The sequence below is a fragment of the Procambarus clarkii genome, chromosome 24, assembly GCF_040958095.1.
Source record: "Procambarus clarkii isolate CNS0578487 chromosome 24, FALCON_Pclarkii_2.0, whole genome shotgun sequence".
In the NCBI taxonomy this organism is placed as follows: Eukaryota; Metazoa; Arthropoda; class Malacostraca; order Decapoda; family Cambaridae; genus Procambarus; species Procambarus clarkii.
This window is the reverse complement of record NC_091173.1, coordinates 12510837-12537813: the sequence shown is the minus strand read 5'-3', so window position 1 is coordinate 12537813 and position 26977 is coordinate 12510837. Positions and strand designations below refer to the sequence as shown.

Below are 26977 nucleotides of genomic sequence, written 5' to 3'. Positions count from 1 at the left end.
AGAAGTAAGTAGAATTCTGTGGAGATGGATGTCGTGACTTAACCTGTATAGTAATAAGATATTAACATAGACTTATGGTAATATTCGTGTTCTTGTTTACAATATTCCTTATTTTGATAGCGCCTTGTTGCCACAACAGAGTTGAAGTATGTTTATTGAGACAAGAAAAAAAATACATCTCAAAGGGATAGGCTATTTCTACCCTCCTAACGACAGCGTAATGTGGGAATATTGAACATGTACCTACTTTGTGAAATTTGGCTCTATTTTATATTTGAAAAATTGACGGCTTCTTCTGTAATAGCGTATAAAAAGTTAATTGTAAAATATTCGTGTATCGGATGTAGTGAGGGATACAGGTCGTTTCGTACACAAGACTGTTCGCCAAGGAGTTCCCATCATAGGTTAATACAATCCCACTTAACCTCATGATAATTTTACTCGTCCTCCAAAAATGGTAATATCTATGAGGCTACTATGGATGGACTGTACAAAATATAGACTGTTGTACCCCAAAAAGTTCAAGTATTTATTGATGTTCTTAAGAGCTAATAAACAGCCTAACCATGAACCTAACCTGACCTTGGCTTAAACAAGCACTCCTAGGCTTAATATTCACAAATTTAGGCCTACTGATGTTTGGCGACATCTATTCCATTCGTTTCCACCGGTACTTACTTTCCCCACGTTCTTTTTGAAGCAGAACTTTGCCAGCTTAAGCCATTGTTACCGGTTAGGATCTAGTCTGATAGTTTCAAGACCTTGTCCATGTCAAAATAACAAAAATTATACCTCTTATTCACATGAAAACTTCGATCAAGACCCTACACACTTACTCTCTAAAGGCCCAACTACCTCAACCTCTCCGTGTATGGGAGGTCACGAATACCAGGCAATCTGGTCATACTACGCTTGATTTTCTCGATGGAATTGATATCCAGTCTGTAATGCGGAAACGCCAATTGGATGGCACAGTCCTAATGAGGCCTCACCAGGACCAAATATAATTGGAAGGCAATGTTTATGCGTTTATGGCTAAAACTTTTAGGTATAAACCCCAAGCATCCATCTCACTTTATACTCATTAAGGCAGTGTTGCAAAGTCTCGGGTCACTAACAGTCACGATCCCAAATACCTCTCGCAATTTTATTTACCTTTATCATTTCCCAAGTTTATGATTTTAGGAGTTTGTCGTGTTTATTATTGGCCCCTCTTGTGTGTCGTGCACCCATTTGTTGTTTACTCCAACATCTAGGCCGTTGAGATGTATTATGAACAATAAAGACTCTAATACACATATTTGGGACACAACACAATGAGATATCTCCACTCCGGCTTCACTTTGTTGATGCTATCTACTTCCTTGTTTTTAACCAGAGTCTGTTTCAGTTGAGAACAATCCCTCAAATGCCGTGGGCCTCAACCTTCATGATAAGCCTCTCAAGCAGTACAGTGTCAAAGATAGTCATAATAATTTATATGGTGGTAGACTGCCTCAAATATGGTTGTGCAGAAGGATAGCAGATTTATTAGACAAAAGCGTCCTCATAAGAAACCACGATGAAACCTCTTTATCGGGCTGTATGTGTAATTGTGTGAACCTTATTAAATTCACAATCATAACTTCAAGGCACTTAACCACGATCAACAGCAGGTTAATTGGACAGAAGTTCATAGCAATGGATATGTACCTCCCTTTTTTAATATTAGGACCATGTTGGCCACCCTCCATGCAGCAGGGACTACTTCTGTCTCGATGATCAAATTTTGCGTCAGTCGACGTACTTCATCTTAGTTTGATTTCGGCTTAGAATACCTGGCACAGCTGAAATAAACTTTAAACAAAGTCATGATGTGGGCCATCACTGAGTCTGCGTTCATGTATCCTTTAAGTCAACTATAAACAAGAATACGTTTTGGCCTGCCTTTCCCGCTAGCCGCCAGACGCTTAGGTCATCTTGTCCACATCTCTGCTCCCAGTCTTCTTACAACAACCACAATCCTACACTCACTGGATATGAATTGAGTGTAGGTTGATCATCTAAATCCAATCACGCCAAAAGTCAATCGACCTGAGAATGGTCCAGGACGGACCGAAACGTCGTCGTCCCTTCACCTTCTAGTGTGTGGTCTGGTCAACATACTTTAGCCACGTTATTGTGACTCATCGCCTGCACGCCAATAGTCTTCCCCCCCCCCCCCCCGACCAGTTACGGGAAAGGTAATTGATACTAGTCCTTAGTTAGTATCGTCACCTCTGAAGGCGCTGGCAGACTGGGTGCAAGGGAGGGAATGGATCCAAGGAATGGATTTAGATTCGAGTCGAGATCGTACCGTCATATACTATTTTATAATTTAAAATTTGCGATTTCTTAATAAAATATCCATCACTAAAAATAACCATTATTAACCTTATAGTGCTCAATTAAACCCGCATATAATATTTAATGAAGGAAATTTGTAATGTCTGGATATCCAGGTGTGTATATGTGCGGCTAGGTCAAATGTCATGTTTGTGGGAGATATCACCAATATCATTGATATGATATTGGTAAATTTAGCTCGAAATTATATTTTTTGGTATGAACAAAAAATATGGTCAGTAGAATTGGGCCATGTCATCGAAACGTCATCGTCCCTTCACTTTCTAGTGTGTGGTTTGGTCAACGTGAAAAACTAAACTTCATATCTGCATGTGGTTGGAAGCTTTAAACATTTCATACCAAGACAAATTACCCTCCTGACACGACTAATGTATAATTGTTTGACATGTTTTCAGGTACGCAGAGCAGAAGGTGCGTTACTTAGAGCTACGACGAAACCTACAGGTGAAAGAGAAGGAGGTGGAGCGGTTATATCAGGAAAAGACCCAACACTTGCTGCTGGTGAGTTTGGTGCTGCTAAACCCTGCCCTACCTTCTCTATTTTGTCTCACACACGAAGAAGGCAGACTGTACCCGAGAGTTCTTCTACTCCCAATTACAGACCGATAGCACTCACACATCATAAAAATCTTTGAAAGAGTGCTAGGAGGTAAGATTACAAAATACATGGAATCACACACACAAATCACAATAGCGTGATGCATCAAATGAACAATGCAGGATCCGTTGGTAAATTAGGATGATTTCCCGGTTGCAATTCTTTTACCATGTTGTAGCTACGTTGATTAAGGCAGCGTCTGGGATCCTCTCGGACGTAGGTTCAAACCCTCGTCACGGCCCTTGTCAATTTGTTCATGGAATCACAGCAACATGGTTTGGATCACATAACCCTGGACAACATGGTTGTCCATGTTGTGTTATAAGGGACATAACTGGCCGACCCCCTCAGTGTTCAAGAGAGAACTCAATAAACACACCTAAAGGATACCTGATCAACCAAGACGTGATTCATACGTCAGGCTGCGAGCAGCCGCGTCCAACAGCCTGGTTGACCAGTCCAGCAACGAGGAGGCCTGGTCGATGGCCGCGCCGCGGGGACGCTAAGCCCCGAAACCATCACAAGGTAACCACAAGGTAGGTAACCTCCCCAGACGCGACTTGTGTGTTGTTGTTTTAGATTCAGTTACTCGGAACAAAAAGTTCCAAGTAGCGCGGGCTATGATGAGCCTTTATTGTAGTGAACTTACACACGAGAGGATTGACTAATCACCTCTAGGAATATTATCTATCTAAATGCTATAAATCTTCTCTGTGCTTCTATCCTGAGAAGCACATAACTGTATATGTAGACGTTATGCCTCTCAAGACTAAAATAAAAAAAAGCTACTTTCATTTTATGAAAGCATGATCTCATAGTTACACTCGTAGAAAATATGTTGCTGTATTTGTCATTTTGAATTCACTTTCCCTCAGCCTCTGAGGATGCCAAGTTGTATCGGTTTGAAATGCGCCAGGTCCATTAAAATTGTAAAATGAACTTCGGAGAGTTAAATTGTCAACTTCACAACCCACTGCCCAGCTTGTGAGGGCAGTGGGAAAGGTATCAGGCACAAAATGGGCTCGGGAACCGAATTTCAATATTATTGTCTTAGCAATTTATGGTATTTCATTACCATAAATTATTCTGGTATTTCATTACCTGAAATGTGTGATAACGTTACAAGAATAGTGACCTAATTAATTTACTGTAGTTAGCGCTACGGTACATGGTGATGAGGTAGACGAGGATGGCCACAAGGCAGCTTACAGTGTGTACACCACAATTAACAAATTTGGGATAGGAGACAACGAGTGAAATTGTACCGATTAAGTGCGTTTGTTAATTGATTAATTTACTATATATTGGACATTGTTTTCCTCATGTCATAGCAAGCACGAAATTCTGGTATAATTCTCGGTAGAAATGTGGATATCCTACGTTCATTCTGGGTAGACAGAATCCACCGGACAGGCGTTTGTACTTGTCAAGTTTTGCGTATTCGCGTCAAATGAGGTGCAGAGAGGACAGGTTGAAGTTGTGATGCGTAATCTATCTCTTTGGTCATCATGCGTCTCCACCCATCTCCTTGGTCACAATGTATCAGCTAACACCATGTATCGCTGCTTGTAACGAAATATTTGTAACTTCCTGGTTTTGTATTCGTTCTATATTTTGCCATCCATGATACAGTTTATTCTCTCTATATTTTTGTTTTATCATTGTCCTTTTACTTATAAATTTTATGGAGAGATGGATTAAATCATGATGTGCTGGATGGCACACATCCTCTCAAGGAGACACCACTCGTGAAAATTTGTATATATGAAATAACATCATATTGTTTTACATATTGTTTACATATATTGTATCTTGTGGGCGGGACACAAAGAAAACTCGTGTTATCAAGAGAGAGAGATCGAGGTGCCGACTCACTCCGGATGTCTGAAACGTTGACACTTGACAGTACAGTAGTACTGTAAGAAGGTGACGCATATCCCGTGGCACGGCTTCCCTTACATCATGTATGCAATAATGTGTCTAGATAATTCAGGCTTCTAATATTAGGGGTGTCATTGGGATCCTTCCTTCCTTATCCCTGGTGCTCATGGCTTAGTTGCAAGAACTGCTGGCTGCTGCCTTTGTGGTCTGCAGTTCAAGGCCACTATGGTCCAAGTTTTTTTTTTATTATTATTATTTTCTACCACAGACGTGGCCACACATTTATAATGCTAATCAGCATATATACATTTTCTTCTGTCCTCCATGGACAGGGTTAGAGATGTGTTAACATATAGTTCAGGGGTTTATTGAACAATCAACCACAGAAGGCCAAGTGAATGAAATGTTATTAGCCTATGATATTGTGGTTTACAGTTTATATATACTGTAAATATAGCTTGTCAGGCTTTATCAGAATTACAGATACGCAGGGCTGGCTGCTTAGAAAATGAGATGAAGATGGGTTGAGGGATTAAGCCTTATCTTGAGATGATTTCGGGGCTTAGTGTCTCTGCGGCCCAGGTCCTCTACCAGGCCTCCTTTTTGTTACACACCCCCAGGAAGTAGCCCGTAGCAGCTGTCTAACTCCAAGGTACCTATTTACTGCTAGGTGAACAGGAGCATCAGGGTGACAGAAACTGCCTTTTTGTTTCCGCCTCCACCGGGGATCAAATCCGGAACTTCAGGACTACGAATCCGAAGTGCTGTCCACTCAGCTGTCAGGCCCTTCCGCAATATATTTTTACAAAGTAACAGTTTTACAAACGATAATACAATAGTGATACTTCTCCGATTATGTTTAATGTTGTAGTGTTTGGCGAGTGTAGATTATGAACTTCTTTATAATATTATATTTCTTCATTGTTGATGAGTTGAACATGCTTAAAATTCCTCAGGTGTTGCTCCTGTATACAATGTAAGGATAAATTGTGTTGCACACAGACTACAGACTATCCTTTGTAAATCCTGTCACCTGCAGCTCTAAATGTTTCTCCTACGTATACTCTACTTTATTCAGTTACTGCATTATATTTTGTGCATGCTTTCCCTGATGGTCTTGTGCTTGCTCTCAGGTCTCCCTTTAGTGATCAAGGTTAACTCATTAGTATAGATGTTTTGTGTACGATTCCTAGATTTACCTTATTGCAGGAATTAGTAATGTTTGCAGGAATTAGTAATGTTTGTTAATTGTCCGAATCATTGTTGGTTTCTTTCTCCAAATTTGGAAAGTAAAATCTGAAAAAGCGTGCTAAGAATTAAGCTTACAAATACCCTGTACAGTGTGCTCAACAGTACTGGTACTTCTGGCACACAGGTTTAGTGAAGGACACTCCTGTTCTTCTTGGCCGCTGGACCACATGTTGAGAGTAAGGACTTGTCACCCACAGTTTCAATTTACCTCCACAAATTTGATGTATCAAATTTGCATTGGTATCACCTTCCGGCTTCTCAAGCTCAGCATGATTTCCTCAGTTATTATTATCATTATTAATTCATTATGTAAGGGGACAGGCAGCCAGGATGTATTTATACATTAGACTGATATCGAGGTCAAACCCCAAGGTCTAATTACTGACCCACCCACCTCGAGAATGCAACCCCACAATAAGCTGACTAACTCCTGGGTACTTATTTGCTGCTAGGTGAACAGGTGCATTAAGTGATAGGAAATGCACTCAACCCTATCTGTCCCACCTGGTATTCAAACCCGGAATTCTCTATTGTGAGTTTAGAACGAACCCAACTGTTCTACTGGGATCTAATAATAATAATAATAATAATAATAATAATAATAATTATTATTATATTATTATTATTATTATTATTATTATTATTAGTATTATTGAGAAAATCCATAGAAGACATGATCAGGATTCGAACCTATATGGTGAGTATTCCCAAGCACACGCCCTAGAACTAAGAAATGGGATGGTCAAAAGGATTGCAACCTGGAGTTCTACTGAACCCTCCAGGATTCCTGAGGCATCCACTGAAGCCAGAACAAGGGTTTCACACAATCCCCCCCATGCACTCTGGCTCTGTCTAGGAATGTTCTACCTCTGATGCTCCTCTTCAATACACACAGAGCAATCACACTAATGTGATGTATCACTGGTTAATAATCAATGATGTAACCATTGATACATCACCTTAGTGTGATTGCTCTCTGATTATTCTTCTTCTTCTTCTTATTATTATTATTATTATTATTATTATTATTACCCAGTACTGTATTATAATTACCTTGTATTATTATTATTATTATAGTATTATTATTATCCTCCAGTATTATAATTATTATTATTTATTTATTTACGTGTTTATTGGAAGGTACAGTTAAATACCACTAAAACTAGCAGCTAAATACTCTAGTAGGTGTTAATAGTTATTCCTCATCACATATGACAGGGAATCAAATGAATTGAAAATGACTCAGTTGCTAGTTTCTATGTCTATTATTTCTTTAATTTGTAATCTTACCATAATCTTTAATTTAATACAAAATTCTACAAATTAGAAGCCATTAAATCATATGTATTAAATGATTATTAAAGCCTGGAAGGTATATGTTTTTTTTATTGGTAACTATTATGGATAATTTGTAAAATGTCTTATAATAATAATAATCCTTGGCTTGGCAGAAAGCGAAGATAGAAGAGGTAAAGGATCGGGTGGAATTACTGCGTCTAGTTATCGATGCCACCAAAAACAACACAGCTGAAGGTACAGTAATCATAAAGTAACTAAAGTAACTTAATGTTAGAGGATATAAATTTTGTTTGAGGCTGCTTGGTAAGGGATTTAAATCTCTTAAACTTTAAAGCAGTACCCATCAACCAGGCTGCTGCAGATTTTCTGCATCTAATTATCATTTGCAGAAACAATACAATACCAATCAGAATTGAGAAATACCAATCAGTAATACCAATACCAATCAGAATTGACATCTCATTTGCTTTATTATTTTTTGTAACCTCAAGTCTTGTCTTTTAATGGCCTCCTTTCCTTTATTTCTCAATTTTGATTTCATTGGGGTCCAGGATGGACTAATACTTCATCACTTTCCTTTTATTTCGTATGTGTGAGTTTTGTTATTTGTTTTTAGTCACGTTATTGTGGCTGATTCTCTGTATTATTTTCATGCCTGAAGCCTATCCCCATTTATCCAATATGACCTTAGTTTCAGCATTTACAACTTTACCGTTTAAGGGTGTCTTCTGATTACAGTTTATCACGTGTGAACAGCTAGGTTGTGCTGTAGATACAGTATTCTACTACACTATAGTAACACATGGTATTGTATTGTTTCATTCAACCAGCAGGTATCTTTTATTTTTACTGTACCAAGTATTGAGGGTATTTTATTCTTTCAATTAGTGTAAAATTCAATATCTAATGATCAAATAACTTAATTTTCTTTTTAATAAATACTGCAGTGGGTAACCCACTTTTGTAATATAAATGCCTCTTTATTGTAAAAATTATAATTTACTGAAAATGATAATCTAGTACAGTAAATAAATAGTAGTGCCATCTTTATAATTCTATTATTCATTATTCATATACCTGTCCAGTTAATGCTAATGATTAATGTTGCAGTTAAGACACAGAATGCAGAGGTATTTAACATCAATGCAGCACGGAATAAGCAGCTGCCACTCTTCCTACAAAGGCTCTCTAAGGTGAAACAAATTTTACATCAGTACCAGGAAAAGGTATGTTTTCAGTTGCAGTTCACTAGAAACTTGCTTCCAAAACCAGTTGTGTGTTATAATAGTGGGATACTTTTGTGTCTTGCATAGTATACATGAAGTTGGACACTGGTATTAAAATGTTAGGAAACATTCTAAAAGTTATTTTATAATTATTAAGTTTACAGCCTATTACCATAATCTCTCTATTTACATTCAGAATACCTTCCCAGGAACATAAATCTTAGTGACATAAACCTAAACCTCTTTTTCCCACAGGATTAACCCATTGTTGCTGGTAGCTAGATAATATTTAGTTAAACCTAGATTCTAGGTTTAGGATTTAGGTTTAGGATTTAGATTCCAGGATTCGCATGCACCTCCCATTACTGGTTCATCTTTTGCTGATTGGGACTATGCTCGTGCTTTGCAGAGGGCTCCAGCCTGTTGTGATTCACAGTGTGACAGGGCGGTCAGGAGGCCGCTCACCCAGTTTTCCAGTTTCTGGTTCCACGATTTGGGGGGCCTTTCAGGTAGTTTTGCATAGCTTGCAGTGGAGTTGAATGGTCCCTCCCTCTTTCCAGGGGTTGGGGTGTTTGGGGCAGATGTCCTCCCCTTGCCTGCATTGGGTTACTTCCAGTGTGGTCGAAACGACACATCTATTCGGTGGATGTCTCGTCTCTTCCTGGTTCCGAAACAGGATTCAGCAGATCTCCAGTTCATCCTCGAACTGTTGGGGTTAACCAAGTTCATCCAATGCCACACGTTTCATATGACCATTTTTGTCCAAGTTTGCCTTATATTGGAAGGGAGTTCCTGGAATATTTCCTTGGACCTCAGGGATATGTACTGGCTCATTCCTATTTACCTGGGGTTCATGGCTTGGCTAGGTTTTGTTGAGGGATATCAGGATTAACACTTTTTGGTTCTTCCATTTGGCTTTAATATGGCTCAATGTTTTCACCAGGTTGGCTCTGGTCATGGTGACTTGTCTTCGCTTGTTTTAGGGTTTGTGTTCTGACCTATCTTGAGGTTATCTTGAGATGATTTTGGGGCTTTTTAGTGTCCCCGCGACCTGGTCCTCGACCAGGCCTCCACCCCCAGGAAGCAGCCCGTGACAGCTGACTAACACCCAGGTACTTATTTTACTGCTAGGTAACAGGGGCATAGGGTGAAAGAAACTCTGCCCATTGTTTCTCGCCGGTGCCTGGGATCGAACCCAGGACCCAGAATGTAATGAAACACCTCTTTCCTGGCTCCCTGATCCCATACCCCTTCCTTCTAGGTAGTTGATTGGAGGGTTTGCGCACCTGTGTGCAAACTACTCCAGAATTGATGACTTTACCGCTGGTCAGCGTGAGTCGCAATTATCCCCCCTTCCTCCCCGAACTAGTGGGAGTGGTGGGGCAAACAAATTCACACTTGTTTCGAGATATTCAATCGTTTTACATCATTGGGGAGTTTGTTTGACGGATTTTGAGGTTTCAGTCTTTTTGAACCCAGCAGCGGTTTGTATTGGTTCACTAACTTCCTGTATGCTTTTCCAGAGAGGTGATTGATTGTCACCTCCTTCATGTGCACTTTTTATGTGAAGGGGGCAAGGTTCTAGCACTGGTCGTCAGTAGGCCAAACAGAACTTCATGGCTGATGCAATCTAGTAGTTGTGAGGCATCTCAGCTTCAGGGAGCCACCAGAGTTCACCCAGAAAGAGGCATTTCATTACATTCATTGCTGGGATTTTTCTTTGACAGAGTGGCACCTTTGATGACAGCTACATGTCAAGGGTTTATAATTTGTGCTATTATAGAATAATAATTATACATTTTTAATGATTTTCCATGGTATTCAAAGATATAATTTGAAACGAAATGACCCTAAATTTGTGTCTTTATTTGTAGATTCGAGACAAGAAAGAACAACTGGCCATCTGTGAGGCTCAGCTGAAGGGTGTTATTCGAGGGAACATACGTCAGCTTACTCGCTATATTTTTCCCATCACAGAAGTGAAGCCAGCCAGAAGGTATTCTTTCCTTTTTTTTTTTAAGAAGCTGTATAGTGCAACACACAGGGATGTAGACAGTATTGCCACATTAAGCATAATTTGGTGTACATCCTAGAGAAGAAAAATGTTTTTATGTCAATGTTTATAAGTACTGTATGCAAAACCCTTGAATAATTGCAAGCTATACTTTAGAGGAAGAAAATATATGTTGAAATACTCATGTAGGCATAAGGAGCAAACTGTGAAAGGGAAATATATTTGTTTACAATATGGTTTGGGGCACTTTTATAGTACATTATCAGTGGTGTAACAGTATACTGTCTGGGCTTAAAGATATCTTATGCTGCTGATTAGAATTGAGTGAGAATGGATCCTTAATGCCATGTCAGAATAAGGAAGTTAAGGGTACCTAACAGGAATTTTTAGGCAAGAATTCTGGAGGTTAAAGATGACTTATTAGTGTCATATATTTATGCTTTACATTGTATTGTAAAGGAACTTTATAAAATATTTATTTCCCTTGTATGTTGGGCTTGAGAAAATTCAAATAGGTAGGTTGCTAAAAAAGGACACTTAAATTTATTGCTTGTTGAAAAATAAATGTTGTTGAATATTTTTATTTGTAGAAAAATACCTGTCGAGAACAACTATATAACACTGAAAAACCGAGAATATGTGTGTACACAAAAACAAGAAAGTAGAATTTTAAGAAAATATAGAAACCCAAAGTAAACCAGGGTGCTCTAAGGAGCCAACCTGTAGTCCATGTGGTCACCAGCAGAAAGGAGGTTGGTAGAACTTACTGGCAGGAACAAAGGATAACCATCAACTCCATCAAGAAACTGAAAAATTACCATCTGTTTTCAAACAAATCCAGAGAAGGGCTGAAAAGGGCCATCCCAAATAAAATGCAGGAAAAGGTACCTGCAATAACAACCCAATTACAGTGGTGAGCAGGTAGGCTGGAACAAGAAAAAGTACCCTTCCAATCGGCCAATACCAATGGTTGTCTGGCCTTCCCTCCATGCAACCCAATGGAGAAATGCCTCACACCCTTTAAAGAAAAGGAAGAGAACCCAAAGCACAGTATTGGTGGTAGAGAACTGAAAACTGTAAGAGTTGCCATGGAAATTCCAGGAAAATGACACTAAGTCAGTGGTACTAGAGAGCAGAAAATGTCTCTCCAACAGAGAACAGGAAAAGAAAGAAGCACTAGACATAATGCACCCAAAAGCCAGGATCATATACCATAGCTAAAATTTTGGGAAAGAATCCTAACTCAACAATGGTGGAACAAGCAAAGTTGAGCAGCCACCCAGGACTGAAGCAGACCACTAGTTTCCCTAGAAACCAAGAACAACACTGGCTAAGCAAGGAGAAGGGGAACATGATAAACTAGCCTCTGCTGAGGTCAATGCACAGAAGCATATGTGAACTCCTTTGGATCCAGGTAAATTGTTTGGTCGCTGTTCTTAAGTAGTATTTAAAGCAAGCCCCATCAATCATGACCCAGAGGATGATGAGAATGTGGAACCTTATAGAGGGGAACAAAACTGAACTACTAACCCAGAACTGGGTGGAGGTTGCTCCTTGGATTTTGCCTGTGATAGCATATTGCAGGTACTTAGCTGGTACTAAGGGCAACACTCCCAGTGATGTTTTACTAACAGTTCTAAACCTGATGCGGGCATCAGATTTGGAACCATCTTACCTGGTTTTAGTCACTGTGGTAATCTCCCTATCATAGCATCCATCTTTACTGTTTCCCATTGCTATTCTGTTTACTCTTTAAGAGATAATTCATTTTATCATTCACACAATACAGCATCATAGATAAAAAAGCATCACAATAATCCAGAATTTTTGCACAGCGGCAAAGATCTCTTCTAAAGATCAGGTGTTCAATACTCTGTTTGAGTTGTCCATACTCTGACCGTACTGTGTGTGTTATTCATAATCTATTCTCAGTCCTCACACACTCGTCATGTCTGTTCACATTCTTCCTGACATTCTTCTCCTATTACCCTCAGATTCACATGAATACATTCTCTTCATCAGTCTGCCACACCCATTCATCCAATATGCATATAAAGTGTGTTATATCTTAATGTGAAATTAATTTATTGTTTAGTTACTGCTTTTTTTTATACACTGTATTTAGGCAAATTATAAAACTGCAAATAATCTCGGCCAACTTCAACAGATCATATATACTGTACTGTACGCTGATCTCAAAAAGATGAATTTGTAAAATATATCACAAATGTCTAAATTGAAACAGAAAATTCTTAATACAGTCTATGAAATACTTGAAACAGTATCGTTGAAATTTTCTGGCGTGAAAGTGTTAGTTCTTTGCAACACTGTCAGATGTAGAAAGTATTATACTGGTAGGTAGTGTAATATAGGAGGGTAGGCATCACTATCCCTTTAATAATTTTTCTGCTAATACCCTTCCCATTTTTTATGTGCAAATGCTTCCTTTCCATGAAAGTGGGAAATTAACAACGAATATGAAGTATACAATCACATCAAAGTTTATTTTGTCAATAAAACAGAGACATAATTGTTAACCTTCACTGTAGTTCATAAATGCAAGTTAGCAATAGTTGTAGAAACATGTGCATGAGATAAATGCTTAGAATTTTGTAAAATTCAATATAATTATTTTACCACCACCATCATTATAAAATAATCCTTGCAGTAATGTCTCATCTCTTGCAGTATGGATACAGACCCTTGCAGTATAGATACAGTTTCTGCAATTGCAGAAGCTTCACAGACTACATATGTACGTGGCAGATGGATTCACTTGGGTACATCTCATGAAACACAATACCAAATCGTCCATCCCTTGTTACCTGGATCAGGAGACTATTCAGCATATAATTTGTTGTGTAAGTTCTTTTATTTTTTACAGTTTAGTTAGAGGTATGCCTAAAGAAACAAAAACAGTTTTAAATATGAGATGTCTCTTTTTTTTTTTTCTTGTGAAAAGATTTGTTTGATTGAAGTAGACCTAAAATTAAGAGAAACTGATATTTTGGTGTTTCTGAGCATTGGTCACACAGTTGCTCTGTTGGCCAATATCCTGTTCTTCCCAAGACAGTGTAAATTCCAGTGGGAATCTCTCCTAAATACTGTATCTTTGCCAGGCCATGCCAAGAGAGAATTAGATGCTAGAATTCCCTGGATTTTAATTCCAAATCATATCGACTATCAGCTGGTACATTCAGGTGGGTGGCATAAATAATATTAAATAGTTAATATACTTTCCTTGAATAAAGACATTTTACTTTACAGACATCTAAGAGGACATTTACCAGTGTCTCGATTATATATTATTTGTATTGAGTAGTTATGGTATTCTCCAGGTAAATAAGCTTACCTTGAGATGAGCTTAGGAAATGTTTTTGAAACAATAATATTCAAAGCAGTCTTATAAAGTTAATGGTATGTGGAGAGAAAACCATTTAAGAAAGTCTTTATTTTGGCAATGTTGTGCTCAATTTGAGCTTCATCAGGCCTTGTTATGGGGCATCGTCCTGTACTCTAGGGAAGTGGGTAGGAAGCATCGCTGGCGATACCACAGTTGTTATCCCTGTTGCGAGCCATGTTGATGTAGCCACTCTCACCCCAGCCGGTGCCCCAAGAGTTCTTGACAATCCAGTAGTCTTCCCCACTTACAGTACCATAACCCACAATCAGCATTGCATGGTCCAAGAGTGACGGTGAGCAGGCAGGTTCATAATACACACCTATGGTACAAGCATACCTTTCAAAATATGATACTGTATGTGATTCTATATGCACTCCTATTGAGGTTTAGCATTCTATAATATTGCTACTGATATTAAGCATTCTACAAGCATTCTTATTGATATTTAATATTATGATTTGTTTTTAATTTTTCTATAAGGTTTTCCCACTAGTAGTCTCTTGAACTAAGTGCTGGTCCATTCAAGTCTTAGGGAGATGCACCAGACCTCTAAGACCCACCCTCGCTAATTGGGAGCCAGGACTAGAATCTGGCTCCCTACAGTGCAAGGGGTGCTAGAAGTTTCAAAGATTAACCTAAACCAAGAAATAACTTGCCAAAAAGTATAAGTGCAACAAAATAAATCACTGCTTAGTACCCACTGGTAACAAGGAAACAATCATTGCTGCAATGTAAAAAAAACCTAACCCTGATGTACTTGACCACCACCATCTTGAGATTATCTTGAGATGATTTCAGGGCTTTAGTGTCCCCACGGCCCGGTCCTCGACCAGGCCTCCACCCCCAGGAAGCAGCTCGTGACAGCTGACTAACATCCAGGTACCTATTTTACTGCTAGGTAACAGGGGCATAGGGTGAAAGAAACTCTGCCCATTGTTTCTCGCCGGCGCCTGGGATCAAACCCAGGACCCCAGGATCACAAGTCCAGCATGCTGTTCGCTCGGCTGACTGGCTCCCTGCACCATGCTGAGTGCCTTTAAATGACCGAGCCATATGTTCTGAGCTAACCAAGCTATATTCCCAGAAATGACTGGGTCATGTGTCTGGCACTGCCTGGGTTGTGTGACCAGTCTGTCTCAGGCTATGATTCCAGATGCTTCAAGCTAGGGTGTCCAGATATTTCTGGAATGTGTATTAGATTGTTCTTTGGCTGGGTTCCAGGAGCTTCCTGGGACTGGTACCCAGTGATTCTGGGCAGAATGTCATGCATTTGCTGGATTGGTTTGCATCGGCTACCCGAGTGATGGCAGCCGTCCCACTGCCTTGGCTGTGTTAGTGGCATCACTTTGCCTGTGGACCCGGTGGTCAAGAGTTCCTCTGGTGTCTTCTGGCATGGTGCCAAGTTCCCAGTTCTATAGGCTCTGGATTTAGGATTCCTGTGGCCAGATCTCCTGCCTATTAGTTCCTGGTGATCCTCTGGCCATTTTGGTTCTGGCCATCACTCCCTTGCTCAGCATTTCCTGGCTGCTTGACTTGTATATTTTTTGGGCCTGTTCTGAGTGGTCCACCTGGGTGTTGATCTTGGCTCTGCCTGGAAGTTCCTCAACTTTTCTGCACTTGAGATTAAGCATTTGACCTTGCCCTGAACACCCTTCCTCTGCCACCTTCTTTCATGAGTAAACTCCAGCCACAATTTTCTGTTGACTGTTTTGCTCCTTTCAAGAAATGTTTTCCCCCTACTGTGGCGCCATTTTGAGTTAACTCAAAAAGGTACTGAGAGAGGGCCATCTCTGAAATCAAGCTTTAAATATAACGAATGGCCTTTTCTGGTAGGACCCTTAGTAACCTATTTTCCCTCACCCTGTTCCCTTCACTGTGGGGTGGATGATTCAGTTTGGCCAGCTCATGGATGAAGGCTGCCAACACTTAAGGTGGCACCTGACTTAACCAGGTCAGGCACATCAAGCTTAGGGTGTTTACACTGCAGCAACAATTATTTGCCTTGTTACCTGAGAATATTTGTTTTCAAGTACAGTTCTGCATTAGCTTGTTTTGTTACATTCATACTTTGTGGTGATTCCAATTTTGGTCTCACAAAAGTCATGAACAGGGTCTTAAGTATTTCACCATCTATGTAATTAAAAGCAATTCTGAAGCTGGAAAGCGCAGTGTATCCTCCTCGCACAATGACCTTTATATGTTCCTCTGGTGACAGTCCAGAACCACTCCCAGATCTCTTTTTTTTTTTTTTTTTTTGTTAGTTGTGTGTGTGTTTGTGTTTGATGAATTGTTTAAAATCAATGTCTGATTATATATATGTGATAGGTGTATACTTACCACTACTATAAAATTGGAATGAAATATGTGAGGCATCAATCTCCACCGAGATCGGTCCTATGTCCCTGACAGCCGATTCCAGGGCACTCTCGTTCCCTGCCTCGGTGATCACATAGCCAGAGCATGTAGCATCAGTTACATCAGGTTTGTAGCGACAGGTCCCATTCTAGACAGAGCAGAGACAAGAATCAGAGATACTGTTTATTATTAATAATAATAATAATAATATATTTTAATCAAGGTATTTATTATGATTTAGTTATTTTGCATGCATGTATAACACATTAACATCTTGTAAGTGCTAATGCTACCTACTGGAATTCCACTGGGATAGATAGCATCCGTGTTAATACCACCATTTTCTTGCACATAAGTAAATGCTTCAGTCACTCCTGGAAAATAACTATCCATGCAGTCAACGAGTTGCTGCTCTGAAAGATTCACCAGAGTGCCGGTTTTAAGGAAATGCTGGCCCTCCAGTGCTCCTGTCTGAGTGGAGAGAGGTAATAAAGACTCATAATTTCCATATTATATAGTTATGAAAAGTTTGGTCTTCATAACATTTGATAAGCAATCCTGCTTATGAAATGTGTGAAACTTCTACAATAGTTACTGAAATTATATTACTGTACAGAATTAAGATTGTACAATTGAAGCACTTCATAGTATTTACATTGAAGGCTATTCATACAATAATAATAGTAGTTTACTAAAATGTAGTGTTCAGTTGAGAATAGAGAACCTTCTCTGTGGGAGAGAAACTTTGTAGCTTCACAAGCTTAGCTCTGGTGCCACCAAGCCCTGCATAATCACACCAGGACTCATCCATCACCCATCACAAGCCAGGACTAGGATCTGGCTGACACTGTGAAGCATAGATGTAACAAAACAAGCAACTGCTTGAAAGAAATTAGGTACCCTGGGTAAATGCTCTTAACCTGGGTTGTACCTGGACGGGGTTCTGGGAGTTCTACTACTCCCCAAGTCCAGCCCATGACCAGATTTGACTTAATCTGAGTGCCACCAAATGGCACTCCAGGGCACCTGAGGTCTCAGCCAGCCTGGCTCTCCTTAGAACATTAGTTCTATTTGAAAGGGAGGCATTGCTTTGTTTTCATTTATGCTTTACAATTTTGTTTATATTGCCAACATTGCATCCACGTTAGCATTCCATTTTGATTTTACCACGGTCAGAGTTGTCTTCCTTGGGGGGGGGGGGGGGGGGGCTGTTTGAGTTCCTTAGTCTCTCACCAGAGGTACCTGCTTTGAGGAGTTTCAGGCTTCCTCCTCTACAAATTTGACTGCTCTTGAGTCACCTTTTCAGGGCAGTGCAAGAGACTTGTTCTCCCACTGCAGGGCCTGTTGATGAGGAAACAATCTTTATACTACTTAGTCCTGCACATGGTGTGTGTGTTAGAGGCCTTCCACTTTAGCCGAAGGTGTACTTGGGTCACATTCATAATTTTGCATAATCTGTGGCAGCTTATGACTCTATTTGTCCATTTCCAAGCTATATACAGATCTTAAATCATGGAGCTTTTTCAGGTGGTGGCAATTTTGATTCAGACTCTTCAGGCACACTTGTTTTTAATTTCCATATGTGATAGCATGGCATTTACTGCAGCACTTTCTGGCCTCTCTCTCTCTCTCTCTCTCTCTTTTTCTGTTGATATGTATACTGTGATTCTAAATAGAAATATATCATGCTAGATTGATATTGCAAGTGAAGTGACATAGAGGTCGGATTTTGGTCCAGTTGTGTAAGTGATTTATATAATTGACAAAGATGTTATTTAAGCTGTACAGTATTTAAATTTGCCGATGACACTAAATAGATAACAAATTTTCTGTCGCCGTGGCACAGAGGTAAAAACACTTGCCCGGCGCTTTGTGAGTGCTTTGGCATGGGTTTATATCCTGGATGGGGGAGGACTGACTGGGTACCAATCCTTAACTGTAGCCTCGGTTCACCCAGTAGTGAATGGTTGCCTGTTGTTAAACAATTTGGCAGTGTCAACACCAACAGAACTAGAAAGATTAGAAGCTAATTAAAGCCTTAGTAAATTGGTCTAACAAATGTCAATGAACTGTAATGCTTTTAAGTGCAAAGTAATACATACTGGAAACAAAAATGAAACATCAACTTATTAGATGAAAAACAGAATTAATGAAAGTAAATGAAGAAATGCCTGGGTGTGATAGTGCCTAATGATCGGAAGCCAAGTAAGCAGTGCACTGGAGCTGTAGAGTCAGAAGATCACTAGGCTTCACTGGGAGATATCTTGAGTTTTGATCAGAGAAAGTGATTCTCACTCTGTATGATTCACTACTACAGTACGTAATAGTGACTACATTTCATTATCGATAAACACATGACAAAGATCTCACTAATAAATACTTAACTCTGTATTGTCTAATATTACTCAAAATGATGGCTTTAAAAATAAAGGCAAATGTTTAGTCAAGCTAAGCAAAATAAGTTTTCTCTAATCAAATAAAAAGTATATAAAATGGTTTATTAACTGATATAAAGAAATTCAATGTAGAACTGACAACAATTGATAGCCTAGTTTGGTTCTAGTGCTTTGTTGCTGTTTAAATTCCTTTGTAAACCTTTGTAAAAATCTTGCTAGTCTTCTTTTTCTCCAACAAAGTGAAACTTCTTTCCATATTTCCTCATCTTTTACACTGGTAGAGCCTTCTTGGTTTTTTGACAAAATGTTTGGTTTCTTATTGTCAAACACATTTAGAATTTTCTCTTCCTTTCCAATCCAATCCTGGTCATCTAACAAACCTTTCCTTAATCTGAGGTTTATCCTTCTTTGTCCCAAAGCTTGGTAAACATGAAGCTTTCTTTCTGTCATCTTTTGATCTTAAATCAGAGGTAAGAATTTCTGGAGGCTAACTGCAAATTTGCATAGTGCTACCTCTCCCAAGATTTTGTATCTGCACTGCCAGCATGTGCTTCTGTGCAGAACTGGAGTTTCTTCAATCTTTGTCATTCTTTGGGCACCACTCTGCACAGAGGTGAACTATTTCCATTACCTATTAGTTCTTTATTCTCAGTGTTATAGTTGCTCCTTAAGGTAAATATCTATGTGATAGCTCAGAAAAATATGTCAATATGAAAAGCTCTTTTCTTCTGAACAGAATCATTAAGTTACTCCCTGTCCCTCCCTTCATGACTTACTTAACCTGTGTGTATCTTCTGATTGTTGAATCAGAAAGTTTGAGGAGAGCTCCAGGTCTGTGAACTCCAAGATACGCATGGTGCTGTTGTCTGGTGGCAGTTAGTGTGAGTGCCCAGGCAGGCCAGCTGGTACTTAACAAGAGCCCTCTGTTGACAGTCACTTGTGACACCACGGGAGAGTTCGGTGTTTATTTTTTTTATTTTTACGAATGTACTTCAGTTGGTCATCCAGGGCTGGATTGAGTTATCTCCAATGATTCCTTAGCGCTTATAATAACCCTGCAGGGACTGGTTGAAAAGTTCCCTGTAATATGGTGGCAAGCATGTCAACCTGCCTGACTGTATGATCCTGGCCTTATGACAGTCAAATGCGATTGATCTTAAAGGTACTTTTAGTATTGATTCTAAGCCTTATATTTTATTCCCTCACTGTCTTTACCCATTTCCTCGAGCCTCTACTTTAATGATCCTCTCACTGGTTTATGATTTAAATTGTTATGACATTAGATTTAAATTCAATTATTCATAGTAATCTTTTCCTATTCTGTGTATAATATTGAGAATTTTTTTTTGCCTTCCACACTAAACATAAGTATTAATTTCTCCTCAATATATTTATATGCACTTTCCATTCACCCATGATCTGGCCTATTTATTATAGTACTAGTACTTTAATAACTTGGTTATTTTGATATAAAAGAGACAGACCACGTACCGCAGAAAATGCCCAGCTTGCACCTAGCATTCCCTGGTCAACAACAGGGTTCACTGCTCCTTTTTCACGCCAATCCACCTCAGCTGCTTTTTCATTCTCTTCCATGCTTGGTGCGGCCATGGAGGAGTGTCTAGGTTCTATTTCATATCCTTTGATGGCATTGAACTCTTCATTTGTCTGTCATCCCATAATAAGATTAATTAACAAGTCATTAAACTTTCAATACAATAAAATCACTTTATGAACTGCACTAATCAGTATACAATTTTGTACATACATATAAGGCAGTGGGTATGAGTCATTTTCCCTTTTTTTTCTGTTGAACCTTTAAAAGCACCACAAGCTTTAAATAACCCAACTAACATGCATATTTTTTAAAAATAGAATAGGTTGCACTCATTAAAAGTTATAGATGGTTTTCTAACTTCTATAATCTACACACACATACTGTACTTTAAGCAAATTTACCATAAGTACACAACTTATGCATGCCAAGTTTTTAATATTTTGTGTGATGTAATGTTTCACCACTGGAAATTATTTAAGTAATTACTAAATTATTTAAATAATAAAATGTTAAGAAATTACTAAAAGAAATTACTAGAAGTTTCTGTGTTTATTTAGGTTGATGAGTGCAAGGAATGAGGTTTAGAAAAGTTTTGGTGTAATTGTGCACATTCCTCACCAGTAATACCCAAAGAATCTAACCCCATGCAGAAGGGAATTGAATTGGTTATACAGCTGTATAATTATAAGACTTGCGTGCCTCTCTGCTGTAATCTTGGTGCATTAACCACTGCACTGCGCCAAACAACAAATGCTGTTTTGAGAGTTGTCCATTTTTTTTAATGTAGGCTATATTTTAATGTTTTTTAATGTTTTCATCACTTTGTGTTTTGAAATGAAAATACAGTAGTTGAATTTGGAAACATTTTGACATTAACTTTACCTGAACATTTATAAAAACAACAAAAATATGTCCTTAACAATTGCACTATGAAGCTTTTGCCAAAAACAGGTGTGCAGTGCAGGGGTTAAGCAAGATTTGTCACATGAAATCAAGTTACTGAAGCTCTTGCAAACAATCATAGGTAATGTCTGTGGAGGAAGGGCAATTATATGCACTTTCCTATCCACGGATCAAGAAAACCTGTGATATACAGTTATTAATTGCATTTAACATTCTTTAATACCATTAGGATGTTATCCCTTGAAACAAAAATTAATCCCTTTGTATTCTCACAATTTGTCTGTCACTCAAAAATGTTATCACAGTATAAGATAGTAATTATCTTCAGTCTAATACTGTACAGTATAAAGACCCAAAGTGGCTATGAAACTTGTTAAATGTATAGTCAAATATATACTTCTGAGCTGCTATGAGCATACTTACCATGTCACCAAACTGGTTCATCTTGAGGTTGAATGTCACTTCTCCCTGTTCAAATCTCTTGTTGAAGTCATTGATGAATTCCAGGTTCTTTTCAAACACACTTTGGCGGTAATGTTCCTCTTCAACATCTAGATAGTGACGGTCATACTGAGCCTGTGGATACCAAGTCATACATACTGGCATCTCAGAAGCAAGTACAGTATCAGTAATTTTGTGGAGTTATCAAGAACCTATTCATTTTCTGAAATTTTTAAATCTGCATCATCAAAAAAAAAAAAAGAGGACATGAATTTATGCTAAGAAAGCAAAGATGTTGAAAAGGGTATCTAAATACTCTTTTTGCAAATGAAGTGATAGATGAATAGAATAATTTAAATGAGGGTTGTGTATGCTAAAACCATAGGAAGCTTCAAATTATCACATGACAGATTATAGGGAAGCTGGTACACATGTAGTGTAGCTCTCATCTTTTAACTACACTTAGGTCATTTTACTTAAGTAATTACACCTATGCCATGCAAGTTACTGACAGCTGTACAAATCTTTTGGGACCAGTACATGCATAGAATTCATGGCACACAAGTATTGCACTGGCAGCTGTACTGAGACTAGAAACCAGCACATTGCATCAGACACTATCCACCGAGTCACGAGCTGTAGAAACGGCTTGTGCCTCGGTATCTAGCCGACCATGAGCAACACATGATCTAAAAGTGTGCACAACAACCAAAGTTCGATAATGGCCTTACCTTGAAGAGCTCCCAAGAAGTGAAGGAATTAGCAGCAGCCAGGGCCAAGCTACACATGATCAGTGCTATCACTCTCATCTAGAGGGGGAAAAGTTTGAGAGTTCTCAAGTAAATTTGCTTAATTGCAGTCTTATCTTCTAGGCATTATGTCGTTTATTTAATAAGAGATTCAAATATTGCTGCAAATCTAGATATTTACATAATTGTATTTCTTTGTGTCAAGGAAGAAAACAAAATTTGTACGATCACCTGTACTCTGTCGGTCATTGGTCCTCGGCCACCTACTGCTAAAAAAAATCTTTACCATCTTCAGTATATCACTGATTTAAACAAACCCCTAATATGTGGGTAACTTCATGTGTACTACAGTAACATGTTGCAGTATGAAAGATATCCGGTAAGAAACAGTTTGAATAAAAATTTGAACTATTGGTTTCCACAAATGTGTAAGCCTTTTACAAAAATAATGAGAACATTTGTTTAATTATCAGATATAAGCTGTTATTTTTAATATATTTTCTGTTTTCAAGACAATGTGAGGTTTTTAAATGGCACAATTGTACTAGGGCAGACAACAAGGGTGCATTAAGGGTAAAAACAGTGGTGGAAATCATGGGTTCCAAGAAAGCTAAAGTGTCACTTTCTGGGTCACTTTCACTTGAAAGCTAAAGTATCACTTTCACCAAACACAATTTCCTCAAAATCGGTTGAAAATGTAACCAAGGTATTTTACGTACTAGCACACCATGCTCCCTTGCACATTAATGTATAATATTAACTCCTTGGTTCCAAGGAATGAGCTACAGAACATAGAGGTACTGTAGATGACTACAGTCCTCAGCCATTGTGGGGATGGGGAACTATCTAAAGGTAAGAATAAAGTGAAAGTGCCAAAGAATACTGACATGCCATACAATCATATTTTCATTATCTTGCCCTGCTCCCCATTCTCCTGAAGTGGAGAGGCATCAGCCCAGAAAACTTAATGGCAAGTAATATCATGAAAGAATATTATAGATATTAAATAACACTGAAAATATTACTTCGTCTTCATTATATAATTCACAAAACAATATATAGTGGAACCTCGATTGCCGAGGGTACCTCTTTATGAATTTTTCGGGTTACGAGCTCAATTTCTTCGTAAAATTTGAATCGGTTTACGAGCTTTGCCTTGCTTTGCGAGTTTGTTGATACACGTATGGGTCGACCGAGCGTGTTGTTCCTGGTGGTACGGGCGGCCGCACTTCAGTTTACCAGTGCGTCCTGCATAGTGACGATTGTGCTCGAATTCTTTGTAAAGAATTAAATTGTTTTTCAGCTTTTTTTTGTTTCTAAACATGAAAGTAAATATTATATACCAGGTCATGGGTCCCAAGAAAAGTCAGTGGTAAGGTTCAACCTAAGAAAATACACGTGAGGATGACCATAGAAGAAAAACTAGTCTCTGTGGAAAAAAATTTTGTGAGACAAACAAGCAGTGAGCCACAATCAGGTTCTAGTAGTAAGCAGGCAAAACGTAGGAGAGAGTACCCCAGAGAAGTCATCACTGCCTGATGTTATAATGGAAGGGGACTCCCCTTCCAAACACTAACACCTCCCCTCCTCACCTTCTTCCAAATGCCAGCAAGAGTCATCAGTAAAGGTAAGCCATAACTTGTACATACTATAGTACAAAATATTTGTGTGTATTATGTATGAAATGTATTTTGAAGTTAATATTTTTGGGAGTGTGGAACAGATTAATTCAATATAACTTCAACACTCTATACTCTCATAAACCCAATGTACCTTCTTGTATATAAATAAATAAATAAATAAATAAATTTACATTATTTCTTATGGGAAAATTCTTTTCGATTTATGAGCCATCTCTGGGAATGGATTAAATTCGAAAACCAAGGTACCACTGTACAGTATTGTATAGCATTATGGATGAATAAGCACTTGCACACACCATTATGCTACTGCATACAGTAATATTAGATTTTAATACTTGTGGTAGTTCCCACAATACAAGCCAAGGGAGTTTGGATGTGCTGGTACTAAGTAAAATACTGTATATTATTGTAGTAATGTTACCTAATAGTATTGAAAATGAAGTAGGTAAAATATACTGGTAGTTCATAATTTACATCATGCCTAACCACTTGGGCTGCAGGTCGGCGTTCAATTCCCGATTGTCCAAGTGGTTGGGCACATTTCCTTCAACCATTCCTCCCCCCATTCCCCCTGTTCCATCCCAAAATCCTAATCCTGCCCCTTCCAAGTGCTGTATAGTTGTAATGGCTTGGCATTTTCCCCTGATAATTCCTTCCCTTCCCTCATAATTTACATGTTTATAAAAGTGTTTATACAATTTCCCTTTACTATTAGCTGATACTGTATAATTACCTAAAAAAAAAATATTACGTATCATTATAGTTTTATATGTGAAACGCTAGATAGTTCACAAGCTTTTTTGAGATGCTTATGCTTGTGAAAACATTGGGTACTCACCTTGGTAACCTTTGGTCTAGGATAAAGCAAGGTGGGGTAAGTGTGTACATATGAGGGGCCTGTGGGAAGGAGTACACATGTGACAGAGATACATCCATCCCGGCTTATATCATCTTCTACTTATCTCTGCCAGACTTTTCTTGCCAATTATCTCCATATTTTCTCTGTTAAAATTTGTGATGTAAATAATGTTGAGTGATCTACATACTTTGGGTATAGTGTACGCAAAGGCATTCTTATACAAATGTCTATTTAAAGAATTGTTACAATCCTGTGCTATATTGATTTAGTTCCCTCTGTTCAAGTATTTATGTACTGATTGATTTACATGATTTACATCTTTACCAGTAGAGTATAGGCATACCTCATTTAATGTTGGGGATGCAGTCCTGAAATTGGGAGCATTAACTGAATGATAACATAGTTCCTATGGTAATGTATTCCCAGCAACTTAATTTATTACCTAAATTTATCTGAGGGCCACTAACACACTAGTGGCCTCGACGAGGACAGGAAGCCAGTGGCTTGTCAAAGATCCCCCCCCCCCCCTTCCCCTTCCATCAGAAGAGAAGATCCTCAGTCCCTTTAAACTTTAAAATGAATGTACTGTAGTTCATTTTTAATTAAACAAAATTTACAAAATAGAACTGGTAAGACCTATAAATAAAAGTTTCAGCCCCGCAGATAAATATTAACAATATATATAAACCACAATTTTTTTTTTTAAATGTAAGAACACTTCTTAGACTTTCAAAGATTCTTTGAAAATGTAAGAAGTGTTCTTGTGTAATGCTTTTAGGCATCAGACCATAAATAAAGTGTGAAAAGGAACTTTGGAGAGTTAATTTTTCAACTACCCCCGACAGTGGGTAAAACATAAGAAATATTGAGAAGATTCGTGTTAGAATCATTAAAAAATTAATCTTGCCCTTTTGGTCATATTCAACAATATACCCTGTGTGTGTGTGTGTGTAATATATATTTATAATATATTTATAATATAAATGGCAGGCAGGGGCATGACAATTCTTGGCTGCTTTTATGATGTATCTGCTAATGGGATATTTAGCTTACTTTCTATGCCAAGTAAGTACAATATCCATTCTGCATCATCCTGTTCATAAACAAACTAGATTAGTAGGAGAAAATATATAGCAAGTCATATGTTGTAGCGACACGAAGAGACAAACATCCTCCCTCGCCAACAGCGTGGGAGGATGTTTGTCCTCCCACGCTGGTGGTATACTTAGAAGAGAGGTTGCTTGCTGCTTGCCTGCTTGCCTGCTTGCCTGCTTGCCTGCCTGCCTGCCTGCCTGCCTGCCTGCCTGCCTGCCTGCCTGCCTGCCTGCCTGCCTGCCTGCCTGCCTGCCTGCCTGCCTGCCTGCCTGCTTGAGGATAAGTACCCAATGGGGGAGTTGGGATAGCAGAAGTACAGGCTGGAGAGGAAGCGTCATTGTCGAAGAGAGTAAAGCAATGGCTTAACCCACCAGCTGGGCAATAATCAAGGCTTGTTGAACTGTCAGCATGAGCCCCACACGTGCCACATCCTCGCATCCGCGGTCCAAGGACTCTTGGAGTGCCTCGGAAGGTGCAGCCTACATTGTTACATGTGGCTACTGGTTTTACCAATTGTTTTTCTTCTTAATGGTCTGACTTTTTGTTTGTACATTTGTTGTCGTCTTTGGCAGGAGTTGTTGTCCCTTCATGATGATGATGATGTCACACTTGTCGGTTTGGGTGTATGAAGCGGTGCACATTCCTCAGTGAAGCCTGGTATCATATCAGGGGATGGTGACTGGGCTTCCTGTGGTGTAAGTGGTGAAGCCTGGTATCATAGCAGGGGGATGGTGGCTGGGCTTCCTGTGACGTAAGTGGTGAACGTTCCGTCACTGGTACCCAGCACACTTGGAGGAGCAGGAGGCTGACCTGGCGAGTGGCTGCTCACCAGGTCACAGGTCACCCACGTGGCTGCACACAGGGTCACAGGTCACCCACATGGCTGCTCACAGGTTACCCACGTGGCTGCTCACCGGGTCA

The 26977-nt window shown here is 39.0% G+C and overlaps 2 protein-coding genes across 5 annotated transcripts in view; one reads left to right on the top strand and one right to left on the bottom strand.

Annotated features, from left to right (window-relative positions):
* The window catches only part of Atg14 (autophagy related protein 14), a 78499-nt gene that overhangs the window by 20767 nt on the left and 30755 nt on the right, over positions 1-26977 (top strand). For 2 of the 4 annotated variants that reach the window (XM_045747919.2, XM_045747917.2), the window contains exons 2-7: positions 2781-2886; positions 7567-7648; positions 8525-8640; positions 10515-10636; positions 13343-13515; positions 13774-13854. In XM_045747919.2, coding sequence (XP_045603875.2) covers positions 2781-2886; positions 7567-7648; positions 8525-8640; positions 10515-10636; positions 13343-13515; positions 13774-13854 — 680 coding nt within the window. The remainder of the gene's footprint in view (positions 1-2780; positions 2887-7566; positions 7649-8524; positions 8641-10514; positions 10637-13342; positions 13516-13773; positions 13855-26977) is intronic. The other 2 variants (XM_045747918.2, XM_069330630.1) reach the window with 1 other exon arrangement.
* On the bottom strand, positions 13133-25077 carry LOC123761747 (digestive cysteine proteinase 2). Its single transcript, XM_045747922.2, has 7 exons — positions 24941-25077; positions 22442-22519; positions 21693-21845; positions 20300-20476; positions 16710-16883; positions 16395-16560; positions 13133-14376 (listed from the first exon to the last, which is right to left on the bottom strand). The coding sequence occupies exons 2-7, from the start codon at positions 22517-22519 to the stop codon at positions 14171-14173; spliced, it is 954 nt and encodes a 317-aa protein (XP_045603878.1). The 5' UTR covers positions 24941-25077; the 3' UTR covers positions 13133-14170.